At 42.4% G+C, this 19,790-nt stretch overlaps 1 protein-coding gene across 1 annotated transcript; it reads right to left on the bottom strand.

Moving 5' to 3' along the window:
- Nucleotides 1–397: 397 nt before the first annotated feature.
- Nucleotides 398–1,156, bottom strand: LOC141027757 (secreted RxLR effector protein 161-like). The gene has a single exon (XM_073505120.1). It carries the CDS (start codon nucleotides 1,154–1,156, stop codon nucleotides 398–400), a length of 759 nt encoding a protein of 252 aa, XP_073361221.1.
- Nucleotides 1,157–19,790: the final 18,634 nt, after the last annotated feature.

Raw genomic sequence — 19,790 nt, 5'->3', positions numbered from 1 at the left:
CGCAGAAGAAATCCAACACTACTAGAAAGGAGTATGTGTAGCACTTGCACTGGAAGAGACTCGAGAAAACACACACTCACGGAAACACGAACACAAGGACAAGAAGAACCACACAAACAAAAGACAAAAACGATCCAACCTCCAACGGAGGGCGGTGACCGAAGCCACCATGTTTGAGTTTGTTTGGTATGGCACCGCGAAGATATGAACCTTGGGTCCAAGACCAATACTCATCTTTGAAGCACAAATGCCATCTTCAAATGGCTAATGTGAAAGATTTTGATCAATTTATGCACTAGTAGGATAAGATAGCTCATTAGTTGAGCTAGCTCCCCCTACTTAGGTGCCTACATGTAAAACAAGATACTAGTAGAGTATGTGTGTGTATGCAAGAACCTCAATCCAAGTTACTTATATCCACGATATTCAACTCATGCCTTAACTCGCGGAATCTTGCTTCATCAAGTGGCTTGGTAAAAATGTCGGCAAGTTGCTTCTCGGTGTTGACATGGAATAAATCAATGTCTCCCTTGGCCACATGATCTCGAATGAAGTGATGACGAATCTCGATATGTTTGGTTCGGCTATGTTGCACTGGATTGTCGGCGATTTTGATTGCACTTTCATTGTCACAAAATAGAGGCACTTTGTCACATTTGACACCATAATCCATCAAAGTTTGCCTCATCCATAATAATTGTGCACAACAACTTCCTGCAGCAATGTACTCGGCCTCGGCGGTTGAAAGGGACACACAATTCTGCTTCTTTGAAGACCAACTTACCAATGACCTCCCTAGGAATTGACAAGACCCGGAAGTGGACTTGCGGTCTACCTTGTCTCCGGCCCAATCCGAATCCGAATATCCTAATAGCTTGAAAGTTGCTCCTTTGGGGTACCAAAGGCCCAAGTTTGGGGTATGAACCAAATATCGAAGGATTCTTTTCACTGCCGAAAAATGGCTCTCCTTGGGAGCGGATTGAAATCTTGCACACATACACACACTCAACATAATATCCGGCCTAGATGCACAAAGGTAAAGCAAAGAACCGATCATAGAGCGATATACCTTTTGATCCACATCTTTACCATTGGGATCAAGATTAAGTTGGCCATTTGTGGGCATGGGCGTCTTCATGGGCTTGACATCTTGCATTTTGAACCTCTTGAGCATGTCTTGAATATAAAGTGCTTGGTTGATGAAGGTTCCTCCTCTCAATTGCTTCACTTGAAATCCTAGGAAAAACTTCAACTCTCCCATCATGCTCATGGCAAATTCCTTGGTCATAAGATTCTCAAACTCAACGTTAATAGCATGGTTAGTGGAACCAAAAATAATATCATCAACATATATTTGGCACACAAACAATTCTCCTTTTACCCTCTTCGTGAAGAGAGTGGAATCTATTAACCCGATCTGGAACCCCTTCTCGCTTAAGAACGCCGTAAGGTGATCATACCAAGCACGAGGTGCTTGTTTAAGTCCATAGAGCGCCTTATGGAGTTCATAAACGTGAGAGGGGTGATCGGGGTCTTCGAAACCGGGAGGTTGTTTGACATACACCAACTCCTTAAGAGGACCATTAAGAAATGCACTCTTCACATCCATTTGATACAATTTGAAATCATGATGTGAAGCATATGCAAGCAAGATACGAATGGACTCAAGACGGGCAACGGGGCAAAGGTTTCACCGAAGTCCAAACCTTCAACTTGGGTGAACCCTTGTGCCACTAACCTTGCCTTGTTTCTAGTGACTTGTCCATTCTCATCTTGTTTGTTCTTAAAGATCCACTTTGTTCCAATGACATTATGATGTTCTTTGGGTCTCTTCACAAGAGTCCATACTTTGTTGTGGGTGAAGTTGTTGAGTTCTTCATGCATGGCATTTACCCAATCCGGGTCGTCGAGTGCATCTTCAACCTTAAGGGGCTCAACACAAGAGACAAATGAGTGATGTTCACAAAAGTTTGCCAAACGTCTATGAGTAGTTACCCCTTTGTTAATGCTTCCATAAATGTTGTCGGTGAGATGTTGAAGATGCTTTAACTTGGCGGCCACTTTTTGCACTTTGAGGGTAAGCTCTTCTTCACTTGGTTTTGAACTTGTGGAAGAAGCTTGGCCTTGAGAATGCTTTAGCCTTAGAGACACCCTTCTCTTCACAACCTCTAGTTCTTGATCACTTGGATGTGATGATGTGGAAGACACTTGAGGTTGGGATTGACCTTGATCTTGATCTTGATCAAGAGCTTGACCTTGGGCCTCACGGATTTGTTCTTCGCCATTTGGTTGGGCTTGCCCTTGATCTTGCTCGGGAACATGAGGGACTTGATCTTGTTCTTGGATAGGTTCATGATTTTCCATAGCATCTTGACCTTGTGGTGGCGGTGATGACTTCCCTTGTGGAGAATCCACAAGAGGGGCTCTTACTCCTTCTTCTACTTGGACTTGGGGTGTTTCTTGTGGACGAATGTGGCCTATCCCCATAGTCCTTATAGCTTGTGAAGGAGCCTCATCACCTACAACACTAGGAACAATTTGCTCCGCACCGGAACCATTATCTTCATCAAACTCCACATTTACCATTTCCTCAATACATCCGGTGGATTTGTTGAGAGCACGGTAAGCATGCGAGTTTGATGCATATCCAACAAATATGCCCTCATAAGTTTTAGGCGCAAACTTAGCTAAACGGGATTTCTTATTTAGAATGAAACACTTACAACCGAATACTCAAAAGTATTTGACGTTAGGCTTTCTCCCAATTAGGAGTTCGTAGGGAGTCTTGTTCTTGAGCTTACGAAGATAAAGCCGGTTTGTAGCATGGCACGCGGTGTTGATGGCTTCGGCCCACAGCTTGTATGGAGACTTGTACTCGTCAAGCATGGTCCTTGCCATCTCAATGAGAGTCCGGTTCTTCCTTTCCGCAACACCATTTTGTTCGGGAGTGTATGGCGCGGCATATTGATGCTTGATCCCCTCATCGCTCAAGAACTCGTTCATAGTGTAATTTTTGAACTCGGTGCCGTTGTCACTTCGAATTGCCTTGATCTCACAATTATGTTGACGTTGAGCTTCTTTGGCAAAGTTGATGAAGGTGTCTTGAGTTTCATCTTTAGTCTTGAGGAAGAACACCCATGTATATCTTGTATAGTCATCTACAATGACAAGGCAATACCTCCTCCCTCCCAAACTATCATAAGATGGAGGCCCAAAGAGATCCAAGTGAATGAGCTCGAGAGGCCTCAAAGTGGTAATGATAGTTGACACCTTATGAGCTTTTTCATGAAGTTTTCCGGCAATGCACGCACTACAAGGACGATCTTTGGCAAAAGACACATTGGTTAGTCCAAGGATGTGCTCCCCCTTTAAGAGAGCTTGTAAATTTCTCATGCCAACGTGCGCTAGCCGGCGATGCCAAAGCCACCCCACGTCGGCCTTGGCCATTAGACATGTTGCAAGATAAGTTTTCTCATTTGAGAAATCAACCACGTAAAGGTTGTCTTCAACATGCCCAACAAAGACCACTTTGAGATTGCTTCTCTCAAAGAAGGTCACATGAAATTCACCGAAATGAGAATCATAACCGGCACGAGCCAATTGAATCGTAGAAAGTAAATTGTAGTGAAGAGATTGAACAAGCTTGACATTCTTAAGTGATGCATCACTAGAGATTACCACCTTGCCCAAACCCAATACCTTGCCCTTGCTATTGTCACCAAAAGAGATGTTTGAAGTGGCCTTGACCGAATCAATGAACTCCACAAGCATCTCCCTCTCTCCGGTCATATGATTGGTGCAACCACTATCGATCACCCATTGTGTTCCACCGGAGGTATAGTCCTACAAGAATCAAGCTTTGATTTTAGGTCCCCATTTTGTAATGGGTCCTAGAGAGTTAGCAATAAGGGTCTTAGGAACCCAAATAGTCCAAGCATAATCATCATAGTTAGTGCCAACAAATTTAGCAAAGGTATGACCATCATTTCCTCTCATGAGGACATAAGATGGGTTGTTCTTGCCGGCAAACTCTTTGGGAATGGCCTTGTCCCTAGTGACCTTGCCATCCCCGACATTCCCTTTTTCCTTCTCCTTCTCCTTGTGTCCTTCATGAACAAATGCTATCTTTTGTTGGGGAGGAGAAGTAGGACCGATCTTCTTCTTGTTGCTCTTCTTCTTGGTCTTCTTCTTCTTAGAAGAGGGGTCAAACCCAATTCCCTCCTTGGCAACACACTCCTTTTGGTTGCTCAAGAGGTCATTGAGGTTTTTCTCCCCTTGAATGCATGACACAAGCCCTTTCTCAATTTGGGCTTTTAACTTCTTATTCTCCTCTTGGAGAGAGGTGCAATCATGAGCAAAGTTACCCGTACAAGATTCATCATTTAAATCAATATGAGGGACGGAAGTAAGAGCCTTAATGGTTGTAGCTTTAAGTTGAGCATACGACTCGGTGAGGGCAATGAGGTCACCTTTGACAACCTTGGAACTAGTCACAAGGAGCTCATGTTCCTCAACAAGTCTCGTGTGATCAACTAGAAGCTTTTCAACCCTTACTTCAAGGGCATCGTTGTTCTCAAGAGCAAGTTGCAACGCATCATCAGTTTTAACGAAGTCAATTTTATGAGAAGACAAGGCTTCCTCAAGTGATGCTCTCATGACACTCTCTTCATATAGCTCGTGCTCGAGGAGTTCGACTCTCTCTTTTTCCTCTATGAGGAGGTTTTCAACGTTCTCAATAAAATCATCGCGTTCGGCGAGTGATTTAAGGAGATCACTAAAACGAGCACGAGCTTCACCATGAAGAGTGTTCATGAAATCCATCAAGGATTCCTCATCATTATCCACACCATCATCACACTCATCCTCCACTATCTCACATGAAACATTGGGAGTGTGGAAGAAGGGTTTTTGAGAGTTGGACTTTGTTTTTACCTCTTTGGCCATGAGGCAATGATGAGTGAACGGCTTGTCCTCGTTGGGAGAATCGAAGAGGCCGGTGGTGGAGGAGGAGGTAGTGGCATGCATGGCAATGGCGGCCGTGCCCACATAATCATCATCACCGTCATCTTCATCTCCGGACATGTACTCCTCATGAACAAGAGCCTTGTCATCTTTCCTCTTGGAAAACTTGGTGAACTTCTTCTTCTTGAGCACAAGCTTCTCGGACTTGTCTTCACGTCTCTCATAAGGACAATCGTGCACAAAATGTCTTGGGCTATCACAATTGTAGCATTTTCTTCGTCCAAACGATCTTCCCTGCAGATTCTTCCCTTTGTTTGCCATGGTCCTGGAATATTTCTTGACCAAGAGAGCCAAGTCTTCCGCAAAGTCATTTGCTGGGCATGAGGTGTCAACATCTTCCTCACAAGTCTCTTCAACAACTTCTTCATCCCTTGAGGGTTGGGCAACTACTTTCTTGGCCTTCAATGCAAGATTTGAGTTCTTGGTGGCTTGAGCTATGGCAAAGGTCTTCTTGGACTTGGTCTCCAAAAGAACATGAGTTGAGAAGGTGGATACAACTTGTGCCGCGGTCAACTTTTGATAGTCCGGGCGTTGATGTATCATCATCACCATGGTATGTTCCGTGAGAACCATAGCATCAATGAACTTGTCCTTAATGAAATCATCATTCGCCCAAGTGCACCCAAAGGTTCTCAAATTGAGCACAAGAGACTTCAACCTTCGATATACCTCTTCCGCGGACTCACCCTCATTTCTCACAAATAGGTTGACTTCTTGCTTGAGCAAAGCCAACCGAGATCTTCGAATTGCTTCATCACCTTCGAGGGCCTCCTCAAGGCAATCCCAAATTTCCTTGGCGGTCTTGAGGAGAGCAGTGGAGTCACTATAGTCATCGGTCACCGCAGTGCGCAACATGTGGTGGGCGGTAGCATTGAGTTGATCATCAACTGCTTCTCTTGGAGTGAGATTCATGGGATCCTTGGGGTTCAAACCATTGACCACAATCCACCATAGTTGTGTAGATGCACTGCGAATATGAGACTCCATATCTAGCTTCCACTTAGCAAACGCGTTAGCTTTCAAAGGGGGCGGAGGCCCCACAGGATTAATGCGAGGGTGCTGCAAGGGTTGTGGTGAGTAAAATGGTTCCACGGCATTGTACTTGGGAACTTGAGTGCGAGCCGGGGATGCAAGAGGTTCTCTCGAATCATCCGCATCATGAACCGCATTTGGATCAAATGAGTTTGAGGCGGATGTCGAGGGCTTTAAGCGAGCATCAATTTCCTCCTTGACCGAGGAGCGAACTTCTTTCAACATAGAAGCTTTGAGGTCCACAAACATTGAAAGAATATCGGCCGCGGTCAACGGGGCACCCGGGTTATTGGGGGCGACGGGAGCAACGGCCGGAGCAACAAGTGCGTCGGCCGCGGCGGGGGGTAGGTTTTGACCATCCTCCGCAAGTGGTGCGACACCTCCCTCATTCCCTAGATCGGCCATATCCTCTAAGGTTGTAAAACCTTATATTAGAGCACGAGGCTCTGATACCAATTGAAAGGATCGATACGGTCGACTAGAGGGGGGGGTGAATAGGAGACTACAAATTTTACTCTTTCTTGTCAATTTTAAGGCTTAGCGGATAAAAAGGGTTCACTAGATATGCAACTAGGTGAACACAACCTATATGACAAGCAAGTTCTAAGCTAAGTATGCTAGGCAACAAACTAATTAGCAAGCCAACAAGCATACAAGGCTAAGTAAAGTGCGGGAAAGGATTAACCACAAGTGAGACGAGGACGTGGATTTTATCCCGAAGTTCACTCTTCCTTGGGGAAGAGCTACTCTCCGTTTGGAGCGGTGCCGGAGCCAAAGCTTGCGGAACGCCACCGAAGGCTCACCGTAGTTACTTCGAGTCACCCCCAACGAATGAGCCTCGAATCACTCGGGGTTGGTCTTGAAGGCGACCACCACACCTTTACAAACTTCTCCGGAGCACACCACAAGCAAGGAAGCTTCCGGAGGAACCTCTAACCGCCTAGGAGCCCAAGCTCCAAGAGTAACAAGTCATGGTGGATGAATGTTGCGGGGAATGCGATTTGGTTTGGTCAAAGTGTAGATCGGGTCTTGCTCTCCCAATCCCCAAAGTTTCAACAAGATTGGGTGGAGGGATTGAGAGTAGTGAGCAAAATGGGGTGTAGCAATGGAGGAGCTCAACAAGACATTAGGGTTAGGGGATGGAGGAGGAAGAAGGGGGCTTTTATAGTGTTCTTGGCCGGGAGGGGATTTCTGCCTGTTGGACCCCGTGCGCACGGGCCAAGTCAGCCCCGTGCGCACGGGGTGTCCAGTGAGATGCGAGGTACCCCGTGCGCACGGGCCAAGTCAGCCCCGTGCGCACGGGGTGTCCAGTGAGTTTCGAGGTACCCCGTGCGCACGGTCCAAGTCAGCCCCGTGCGCACGGGGTGTCCAGAAATATTCTGACTACCCCGTGCGCACGGGGGTCAGAGACCCCGTGCACACGGGGTGTCCAGAAGATTTCTGATGAAAACATCACAGGACACCACAGTAAAGCACACAACAAGTGGAATATCTGAGGAGGTGTAGGAGGGCTGGTGTATCTGTCTTGGAGGCATTCTCACACGACACTAATTCCACGAAGACCCCTCTTGATAGTGCGGTTTTACCTACGACTCAAATCGAACCAAAACGAAAAACCTTCGAGTCGCCGGTAACCACGCCTTTGATCTTTTTGGACTGGGGGGTCGCACACCTCCATCAATGGACACCTTGGAACCAATGTCCTGAGATAAACTTTAGCAACCAACATTAGTTCCACTAACCACATTGTCATCACAGCAAAATATAATCTAAGTGATACTTGCACTTTCAGTAGGGCTACGCCTAAGCACTACGAAAATATGACCGGGGGTGTAAACGGTGGAGGAGGGCGCCGCACACGGCTAGGCAATTGTTTGTTGTGTGCTAGGCGCCCCCTTCCACATATATATAGTTGGGAGGGAGGAGCAGTCAAAGTAGGCGCCCAAGTAGGAGGAATCCTACCTGGGGTCCCTCCCAAGCCGCGCCCCCTTTCCTTATTTGGAGTGCGGGGAAAGGCAGGGGAGATTGCCCCCTCCTTTCCTTTCTCCCATGAGAGGGAAAGGCGGGAGGGGCTAGCCCTCCCCCTTTTCCTTCCCTAGGGCTGACCAAACAAGGGAGAGGGCGCACCAGCCCCCTTGTGGGCTGGTGTGTCCCATCCTTTGGCCCATAAGGCCCATATCTTGCCGGGGGGTACCCGGAACCCATTCCGGTGACCGATTCCTTCCGTTGTCCAAATACCATCGTCCTATATATCAATCCTTACTTGACGACCATTTCGAGACTCCTCCTCATGTCCGTGATCTCATCCGGGACTCCAAACAACATTTGGTCACAGACCCTACGAGTTCGAGAACTATGTAGACATGACCGAGACACCTCTCCGGTCAATAACCAATAGCGGAACCTGGATGCCCATATTGGATCCTACATATTCTACGAAGATCTTTATCGGTCGAACCGTTATGACAACATACGTAATTCCCTTTGTCCATCGGTATGTTACTTGCCCGAGATTCGATCGTCGGTATCTTCATACCTAGTTCAATCTCATTACCGGCAAGTCTCTTTACTCGTTCTGTAATACATCATCTTGTAACTAACTAATTAGTCACTTTTCTTGCAACGCTTCTTATGATGTGTATTACCTAGAGGGCCCAGAGATACCTCTCCGATACTCGGAGTGACAAATCCTAATCTCGATCTATGCCAACTCAACAAACACTTTCGGAGATACCTGTAGAGCATCTTTATGAGCACCCAGTTACGTTGTGACGTTTGATAGCACACATGGTATTCCTCCGGTATCCGGGAGTTGCATAATCTCATAGTTGAAGGAACATGTATTTGACATGAAGAAAGCAATAGCAATAAACTAAACGATCATTATGCTAGCTAACGGATGGGTCTTGTCCATCACATCATTCTCCTAATAATGTGATCCCGTTATCAAATGACAACACATGTCTATGGTTAGGAAACCTTAACCATCTTTGATCAACGAGCTAGTCTAGTAGAGGCTTACTAGGGACATGGTATTTGTTTATGTATTCACACATGTATTTAAGTTTTCGATCAATACAATTCTAGCATGAATACTAAACCTTTTTCATGAATAAGGAAATATAAAATAACAACTTTATTATTGCCTCTAGGGCATATTTCCTTCATATATATGTGGGAGGGGGGCGCCTAGCACACACCAGATCAATTATTAGCCATGTGCAGCGCCCCCCTCCACTGTTTACACCCCCGACCATATTTTCGTAGTGCTTAGGCAAAGCCCTACTGAGATCACTTCACCATCACCGTCACCATGTCGTCGTGCTGACGGAACTCATCTACTACCTCGATGTCTTGCTGGATCAAGAAGGCGAGGAACGTCACTGATACGTCTCCAACGTATCTATAATTTATGAAGTATTCATGCTATTATATTATCAACCTTGGATGTCTTATATGCATTTATATGCTATTTTATTTGGTTTTTGGGACTAACCTATTAACCTAGAGCCCACTGCCAGTACTTGTTTTTTTCCATGTTTTAGAATATCGCAGAAAAGGAAAACCAAACGGAGTCCAATTGACCTGAAACATGACGGAGCTTATTTTTGGACCAGAAGAAGGCCATGGGGTAAAAGATTTGGGCCACAACAGTCTCGGGCTGCCCACGAGGGTGGGAGGCGCGCCCACCCCCTGGGCGCGCCCCCTGCCTCGTGGACAGCCCGGAGACCCCCCTGACTTGTTCTCGACGCCAAAACCTCTTATATATATAGAAACCTCCAGAAATAAACCTAGATCGGGAGTTCTGCCGCCGCAAGCCTCTGTAGCCATGAAAAATCAATCTAGGCCCTCTCTGGCACCCTGCCGGAGGGGGCCATCATCACCGGAGGCCATGGAGGAGGATCCCGGAGGGTCCATCATCGGCATGAAGGCCAAGGACCAGAGGGAGAACCTCTCCCCATCTAGGGGGAGGCCATGGAGGAGGAAGCACAAGGGGGAGAACCTCTCCTCCTCTCTCTCAGTGGCGCCGGAGTGCCATCGGGAGGGAAATCATCACCGCGGTGATCGTCTTCATCAACATCACCATCATCATCACCATCCTCATCTCTTTTAGGCGGTCCACTCTCACGCACCCCGCTGTAATCCCTACTTGAACATGGTGCTTTATGCCACATATTATGATCCAATGATGTGTTGCCATCCTATGATGTTTTGAGTAGATATCCTTTGTCTTTGGGTTGATTGATGATCTAGATTGGTACGAGTTGTATGTTTTATTTTGGTGCTGTCCTATGGTGCCTTCCGTGTCGCGCAAGCGTGAGGGATTCCCGATGTAGGGTGTTGCAATACGTTCATGATTCGCTTATAGTGGGTTGGTGAGTGACTGAAACACAAACCTGAGTAAGGGGGTTGTTGCGTATGGGAATAAAGAGGACTTGATGCTTTAATGCTATGGTTGGGTTTTACCTTAATGATCTTTAGTAGTTGCGGATGCTTGCTAGAGTTCCAATCATAAGTGCATATGATCCAAGAAGGGAAAGTATGTTAGCTTATGCCTCTCCCTCATATGAAATTGCAATGACGACTACCGGTCTTGTTAACAATTGCCTAGGAAAATTCCGCATACCGATCCATCATTATTCCACACTCGCTATTTATAATATTTAGTAATATATTCTAACTTTATGATAACAGCACCTACTTTTATATTTTAGCTCTCCAACACCATGCAAAGTTATCCTCTTCATACCCACAACATATTTTTATTTCTCGTTTCTAGTTGGAAGCAAACGTTCGGTGTACGTAGAGTCGTATCAGTGGCAGATAGGGCTTGAGAGAATATTGATCTTACCTTTAGCTCCTTGTGGGTTCGACACTCCATACTTATCACTTCCACCTTTGGAAATTGCTACAATGATTCCCTTCACTTGGGGATTATCAAGCTCTTTTCTGGCGCCGTTGCCAGGGAGCAATAGCCTGGGGTTGATATTCTCGTGTGTGCTTGTTTGCTTTCTTCACTAAGTAGATTTTGTTTTTCCTTTTTGTTTCTGTTTAGTTGTGGGTGAAACATACAATTTTTTTTAAAGAATGATAATACAATTTTTTTACTTGCCTCTCATGCCTAAAAAGTTTTTCAAAAAAAAGAGAAGTGATTGGAAAGTTATGCATTGAAGAAGTGAGGGTCGACCTTGAGCACTTGTGTTCATGCTCACGGAAACAATGTAGAATTTTTCATGGAAGTTTCTCTGTAAATAATTATCTCCTTGTATATATCCTTTGTATTATAGAAATAATGTGCCAAGCTTTGGTTTTAGTATGATTAGATTGCTTGTTTACTATGTGCAGAACAAAAACAGAAACCTTGGCTGTAGCGCGTGATTTTACATTTTTTACTGGAAAGTCAAATGGGTCTGAAACATTTTGCACATTACTTCTGTACAAATTTTTCAAATTTATTTCATAATTTTTGGAGTTACAGAAGTTTTCTAAACTTCTAGATTACTATAGACTGTCCTGTTTTTGACAGATTCTATTTTCTATGTGTTGATCGCCTATTTTGATGAATCTATGGGTAGTATTGGGGGGGTATGAACCATGGTGAAGTTGGAATACAGTAGATAAAGTGCTAATATTAAATTGAAATGAATTTGCAATAGTACCAAAAGGTAGTGATTTGCTTTAGTATACTAACGGATCTCACAAAGTTTTTGTTAAGTTTTTGTGGATGAAGTGTTCGAAGAACGAGGAGTTACCAATGTGAGAAGAATAAAGAGAGGCAAGAGTTCAAGCTTGGGGGTGCCCAATGCACCCCAAGTGAATATTTCAAGGATACTCAAGCATCTAAGCTTGGGGATGCCTCGGTTGGCATCCCATCTTTCTTCTTCAACAATTATTGGTTAGTCTATATTAATTGTAGAATTCTCCATGAACTTCACTTATATATTTTGGAGTATGAATAATACTATCATCTAAGGTGGGTCTGGAAGAGTGTCAACTTTAGGAATTAGTGATCCCACTATTCCGAATGAGAAGAATTCTGCTTATGTGAAGAGTAGAAAAATTTACATGCTTATAGATCATGAAAAGAATGCTTTATGTGATAGTTATATTGTTGAATTCATTCATTATGCTACTGAAAATTATTATGAGGTTAAAATATATGCTTGTAGGAGTTGGAATAATATCAAGTTTCCTCTCTATGTGCTTAAAGTTTTGAAGTTATACTTGTTTTGCCTTCCTATGCTAGTTGATTCTTGTTCCTATAAATTATGTGCTCACAAAATCCCTAGGCATAGGAAGTTGGTTAGATTCAAATGTGCTAGTCATATTCTTCATGATGCTCTCTTTATGTTTCAATTCTTATCTTTTATGTGAGCATCATTGAAATCATCATGCCTAGCTAAAAGGCATTAAAGAAAAGCGCTTGTTGGGAGACAACCCAATATATACCCTTACTGTTTTTGTGTTTTTACACGATTAAGCTACTGTAGTAATCATGTTTTATAGCTTTTTTTTAATAAAGTGCCAAGTAAGACCTTTGGGAAGACTTGGGTGAAAGTTAATGTGATCTTGCTGTAAAAATCAGAAACTTTGCGCTCACGAGATTAGCTGCCATTTTTTACAGAAGAGTGCTTTTGAGTTGATTCTTTTTGCAGAAGATTAATAGGAAAATTCCTCATGTCCAACAATTTATTTCATAATTTTTGGAGTAGGATAAGTATGTTTTCTGTTCAGATCATTACGGACTGTTCTGTTTCTGACAGATTCTGTTTTCATTGCATAGTTTGCTTGTTTTCTAGTTTCTATGGCTTATATTTCTCAATATAAATTGTAGAAATGATATGGTAAAGTAGACATTGTGTGGGAACAATTATGAACCTTGTCTTAGACAGTACCAAAGTGAATGGTACTCTTTATCATACTAACCTATCTCACGAAGTTTTGTTAAGTTTAGTGTGATTGAAGTTTTAAGGCTTTGGGTGAGATATCGATATGAGGAGAATAAGAAGTGGAAAGACCCTAAGCTTGGGGATGCCCAAGGCACCCCAAGGTAATATTCAAGGAAGACTCAAGTGCCTAATCTTGGGGATGCCCCGGAAGGCATCCCCTCTTTCGTCTTCAAAACTATCGGTATACCTTACTCGGAGCTATATTTTTATTCGTCACATGATATGTGTTTTGCTTGGAGCGTGTTTTCAATTTTACTCGTCATTGGATCTGAAATATTGAATGAAAAAGAATCCTACCATGGCTAGTTAATTATTTGACTACTCAGTGTTCTTCACTTATATCTTTTGGAGTAGTTTGTTATTTACTCATGTGCTTCACGTATATCCTATGAGTAAATGGTTGAATGAATTGAATGTCATAAATCTGAATTTATATATGTTTCATATGCTTATAACATGGGGAGTAATGACTTCACACATAATAAGTATAGGTAAACTTATTGAAAGTTAGCAAACATAGAATTGGTCACTTGAACAATTCACGAAAGAATATTGAAGGAAGAGAGATTTCACATATAAATATACTATCCTGGACATCTTTTGCAATTGTGAGCACTCATTAAAATATGACATGCTAAAAGGTTGATGTTGGACAAGGAAGACAACGTAATGGGTTATGTTTTCTTATATCTGAAATAAAATATATTGTCATGGATTATCCAACATGCTGAGCTTGCCTTTCCCCCTCATGCTAGCCAAATTCTTTGCACCAAGTAGAGATACTACTTGTGCTTCCGAATATCCCTTAAAACGAGTTTTGCCATGAGAGTCCATCATACCTACCTATGGATTGAGTAAGATCCTTCAAGTAAGTTGTCATCGGTGCATGCAATAAAAATTGCCCTCTAAATATGTATGATCTATTAATGTTGAGAAAATAAGCTTTATACGATCTTGTGATGTGGAAGAAATAAAAGCGACGGACTGCATAATAAAGGTCCATATCACAAGTGGCAATATAAAGTGACTTTCTTTTGCATTAAGATTTTGTGCATCCAACCATAAAAGCGCATGACAACCTCTGCTTCCCTCTGCGAAGGGCCTATCTTTTACTTTTATCTTCTACCTTATGCAAGAGTCATGGTGATCTTCACCTTTCCTTTTTACATTTTATCCTTTGGCAAGCACATTGTGTTGGAAAGATCCTGATATATATATATATATATATATATATATATATATATATATATATATATATATATATATCCAATTGGATGTAAGTTATCATGAACTATTATTGTTGACATTACCCTTGAGGTAAAAGGTTGGGAGGCAAATCTATAAGCCCCTATCTTTCTCTGTGTCCGATTAAAACTTTGAACCCATAAATATCACGTGAGTGTTAGCAATTGTGAAAGATTAAATGATAGTTGAGTATGTGGAGTTTGCTAAATCAAAGCTCTGACATAGACCCTTCCTGAAAATAAGATGAATTGCAATTGTTTGATGACTGAGAATACAGTTTGTTAGTTTCAAGAAAGTTTATGATCTATACTTTAACACGTGAATAGCTTGTTGCTTGATCATGAAAAGTTTTATGAAGATGAGCTACTAATATGACATATAATGATGCTAGAAAAAGTGATTGGAACTATCATTGATCAAACTTGTGCACTTGATAGCATTCACAGATCATAAATTATTTCTTTTATCATTTACCTACTCGAGGACGAGCAGGAATTAAGCTTGGGGATGCTGATACATCTCCAATGTATCTATAATTTATGAAGTATTCATGCTATTGTATTATCAACCTTGGATGTTTTATATGATATTTTATTTGGTTTTTGGGACTAACCTATTAACCTAGAGCCCAGTGCCAGTTCCTGTTTTTTTCCTTGTTTTAGAATATCGCAGAAAAGGAAAACCAAACGGAGTCCAATTGACCTGAAACTTGACGGAGCTTATTTTTGGACCAGAACAAGGCCATGGGGTAAATGGTTGGGCCAGAAGAGTCTCGGGCTTCCCACGAGGGTGGGAGGCATGCCCACCCCCCTGGGCGCGCCCCCTACCTTGTGGACAGCCCGGAGACCCCCCTGACTTGTTCTCGACGCCAAAACCTCTTATATATACAGAAACCTGCATAAATTAACCTAGATCGGGAGTTTTGCCGCCGCAAGCCTTTGTAGCCACGAAAAATCAATCTAGGCCCTCTCTGGCACCCTGCCGGAGGGGGCCATCATCACCAAAGGCCATGGAGGAGGATCCCAGAGGGGCCATCATCGCCATGAAGGCCAAGAACTAGAGGGAGAACCTCTCCCCATCTAGGGGGGAGGCCATGGAGGAGGAAGCACAAGGGGGAGAACCTCTCCTCCTCTCTCTCGGTGGCGCCGGAGTGCCATCGGGAGGGGAATCATCACCGCGGTGATCGTCTTCATCAACATCACCATCATCATCTCCATCGTCATCTCTTTTACGCGGTCCACTCTCCCGCACCCCGCTGTAATCCCTACTTGAACATGGTGCTTTATGCCACATATTATGATCCAATGATGTGTTGCCATCCTATGATGTTTTGAGTAGATATCCTTTGTCTTTTGGGTTGATTGATGATCTAGATTGGTACGAGTTGTATGTTTTATTTTGGTGCTGTCCTATGGTGCCTTCCGTGTCGCGCAAGCGTGAGGGTTTCCCGCTGTAGGGTGTTGCAATACGTTCATGATTCGCTTATAGTGGGTTGGTGAGTGACTGAAGCACAAACCCGAGTAAGGGGGTTGTTGCGTATGGGAATATAGAGGACTTGATGCTTTAATGCTATGGTTGGGTTTTACCTTAATGATCTTTAGTAGTTGCGGATGCTTGCTAGAGTTCCAATTATAAGTGCATATGATCCAAGAAGAGAAAGTATGTTAGCTTATGCCTCTCCCTCATATGAAATTGCAATGACGACTAACGGTCTTGTTAACAATTGCCTAGGACAATTCCGCATACCGATCCATCATTATTCCACACTCGCTATTTATAATATTTAGTAATATATTCTAACTTTATGATAACAGCACCTACTTTTATATTTTAGCTCTCCGACACCATGCAAAGTTATCCTCTTCATACCCACAACGTAGTTTTATTTCTCGTTTCTAGTTGGAAGATAGGGCTTGAGAGAATATTGATCTTACCTTTAGCATTTTGTGGGTTCGACACTCCATACTTATCACTTCCACCTTTGGAAATTGCTACGATCATTCCCTTCACTTGGGGATTATCAAGCCCTTTTCTGGCGCCGTTGTCGGGGAGCAATAGCGTGGGGTTGATATTCTCGTGTATGCTTGTTTGCTTTCTTCACTAAGTAGATTTTGTTTTTCCTTTTTGTTTCTGTTTAGTAGTGGGTGAAACATACAATTTTTTTTTAAATAATGATAATACAATTTTTTTACTTGCCTCTCATGCCTAAAAAGTTTTTCAAAAAAAAGAGAAGTGATTGGAAAGTTATGCATTGAAGAAGTGAGGGTCGACCTTGAGCACTTCTGTTCATGCTCACGGAAACAATGTAGAATTTTTCATGGAAGTTTCTCTGTAAATAATTATCTCCTTGTATATATCCTTTATATTATCTATCTTGGATGTTTATATGCATTTATATGCTATTTTTACGATTTTTGGGACTAACCTATTAACCTAGAGCCCAATGCCAGTTTCTGTTTTTTTCCTTGTTTTTGAGTTTCGCAGAAAAGGAATGTCAAACGAAGTCCAAATGACCTGAAAATTTACGGTGATTTTTTATGGGCCAGAAGAAGCCCCCGGAGCAAAAGAGTTGGGCCAGAAGAGCCACGAGGCCTCCACAAGGGTGGAGGGCACCCCCTACACCTGGGGGCGCCCTCCGGTCTTGTGGGCTCCTTGTGGACCCCCTGACTTGTTCTTGATGCCAAAAATTTCCTATAAATGTAGAAACCCCTAGAAATAAACCTATATCAGGAGTTCTGCCACCACAAGCCTCTGTAGCCATGAAAAATCAATCTAGGCCCTCTCCGGCAGCCTGCCTGAGGGGGCCATCGTCACTGGAGGCCATGGAGGAAGATCCCGGAGGGGGCCATCATCGCCATGGAGGCCAAGGACCAGAGGGGAACCTCTCCTCATCTAGGGGGGAGCCATGGAGGAGGAAGCACAAGGGGGAGAACCTCTCCCCCTCTCTCTCGGTGGCGCCAGACTGCCATCGGGTGAACCATCACCACGGTGATCATCTTCATCAACATCACCATTTTCATCACCATCTTCATCTCTTTTACTTGGTCCACTCTCCCGCACCCCGCTGTAATCCCCTACTCGAAAATGGTGCTTTATGCCACATATTATGATCCAATGATGTGTTGTCGTCCTATGATGTTTTGAGTATATTTCTTTTGTCCTTTGGGTTGATTGATGATCTAGATTGGTTTGAGTTGTATGTTTTATTTTGGTGCTGTCCTATGGTGCCTTCCGTGCCACGCACACGTGATGGATTCCCGCTGTAGGGTGTTGCAATACATTCATGATTCGCTTATAGTGGGTTGCTTGAGTGACAGAAGCATAAACCCGAGTAAGGGGGTTGTTGCGTATGGGATAAAGGGGACTTGATGCTTTAATGCTATGGTTGGGTTTTACCTTAATGATCTTTAGTAGTTGCGGATGCTTGCTAGTGTTCCAATCATAAGTGCATATGATCCAAGAAGAGAAATTATGTTAGCTTATGCCTCTCCCTCATATAAAATTGCAATGACGACTACCGATCTTGTTAACAATTGCCTAGGATAATCCCGCACGCCAGCCCATCATTATTCCACACTCTCTATTTATAAAATATAGTAATATATTCTAACTTTATGATAACAGCACCTATTTTTATATTTTAGTTCTCCGATATCATGCAAAGTTATCCTCTTCATACCCACAACGTAGTTTTATTTCTCGTTTCTAGTTGGAAGCAAACGTTCGGTGTACGTAGAGTCGTATCAGTGGTAGATAGGACTTGAGAGAATATTGATATTACCTTTAGCTCCTTGTGGGTTCGACACTCCATACTTATCACTTCCACCTTGGAAATTTCTACAATGATTCCTTGCACTTGGGGATTATCAAGCTCTTTTCTAGCACCGTTGCCGGTGAGAAATAGCGTGGGGTTGATTTTTTGGTGTATGCTTGTTTGCTTTCTTTACTAAGCAGATTTTGTTTTCCCTTTTGTTTTTGTTTAGTTGTGCGTGAAACAAAAAAAAATTAAAATAATGAAAATACAAAAAAATACTTGCCTCTTTTGCCTAAAAACTTTTTCAAGAAGAGAAGTGATTGGATGGTTATGCATTGGAGAAGTGAGGGTCGAATTTGAACACTTGTGTTCATGCTCACGGAAACAATGTAGAATTTTTCATGGAAGTTTCTCAGAAATAATTATCCCTTTTTATATATTCATTGTATTATAAAAATAATGTGTCCAGGTTTCACTTTAGAATGTTTAAATTGCTTGTTTGGTGTGTGCAGCAGAAAAATAGAAACTTTGGCTGTAGTGTTCGAATTTACATTTTTTTACTAGAGTGTGATAAAATCTTGAAAATTTTACACAGTACTGCTATGCAAAAAATTTAGATGTCCTATTTTTTTAGAATTTTTGAAGTTACAGAAGTATACGAAAGTTCCAGATTGCTACAAACTGTCCTGTTTTTGACAGATTCTGTTTTCTATGTGTTGTTCGCTTATTTTTATGAATCTATGGGTTGTATCGGGGGGTATGAACCATGGTGAAGTTGGAATACAGTAGATGTAATGCTAATATGAAATTGGAATGAGTTTACAACAGTACCTAAAGGTAGTGGTTTGCTTTATTATACTAACGGATCTCACGACGGTTTTGTCAAGTTTTGTTTGGATGAAGTGTTCGAAGATCGAGGAGTTATTGATATAAGAAGAATAAGGAGAGGCAAGAGTTCAAGCTTGGGGATGCCCAAGGCACCCCAAGTAAATATTTCAAAGATACTCAAGCATCTAAGCTTGGGGATGCCCCGGTTGGCATCCCATCTTTCTTCTTCAACAATTATGGGTATACCTCGGTTTTTGTTTTGTTCACATGATATGTGTCTTTTGAGTTTATTTTTCCTTTCTTTTCCTTTATGCTCCATGCTAGTGTGAGATAGTCCTTCATTTATTTGTAGAATGCTCTTTGTGCTTCACTTAAATCTTTTGAGTATGCGTTTATAGAATGCTCTTTATGCTTCACTTAAATCTTTTGAGTACGGCTTTATAGAATGCTTCATGTGCTTCACTTATATATTTTGAGCTTGGATGTTGGTAAATCTATATTAATTGTAGAATTCTCTATGAACTTCACTTATATCTTTTAGATTATGAATAAAATTATCATCGGAATTGGGCTTGGAAGAGTATCATTAGAATATCATGCCTAGCTAAAAAGGCATTAAAGAAAAGCGCTTGTTGGGAGACAACCCAATATTTATCCTTAGTATTTTTGTGTGTTCACATGATTAAGCTACTGTAGTAATCATGTTTTATAGCTGTTGTTTCAATTTCAATAAAGTGCCAAGTAAGACCTTTGGGATGGCTTACGGTGATAGTTGATTTGATCTTGCTGAAAAACAGAAACTTTTGTGCTCATTGCCAGAATTTTAAAAAATTACAGAAGCTTGATGTTGATCTGATTTTTTTTACATGAGATTGATATACAAATTTCCTTGGTCGTCCTAATTTTTCAGAATTTTTGGAGTAGCAGAAGTATGGTTGTTGTTCAGATCATTACAAACT

This window comes from Aegilops tauschii, chromosome 1 (genome assembly GCF_002575655.3).
Source record: "Aegilops tauschii subsp. strangulata cultivar AL8/78 chromosome 1, Aet v6.0, whole genome shotgun sequence".
In the NCBI taxonomy this organism is placed as follows: Eukaryota; Viridiplantae; Streptophyta; class Magnoliopsida; order Poales; family Poaceae; genus Aegilops; species Aegilops tauschii.
The sequence above is the reverse complement of the archived record's forward strand: the minus strand, read 5'-3'. Positions and strand labels throughout refer to the sequence as shown.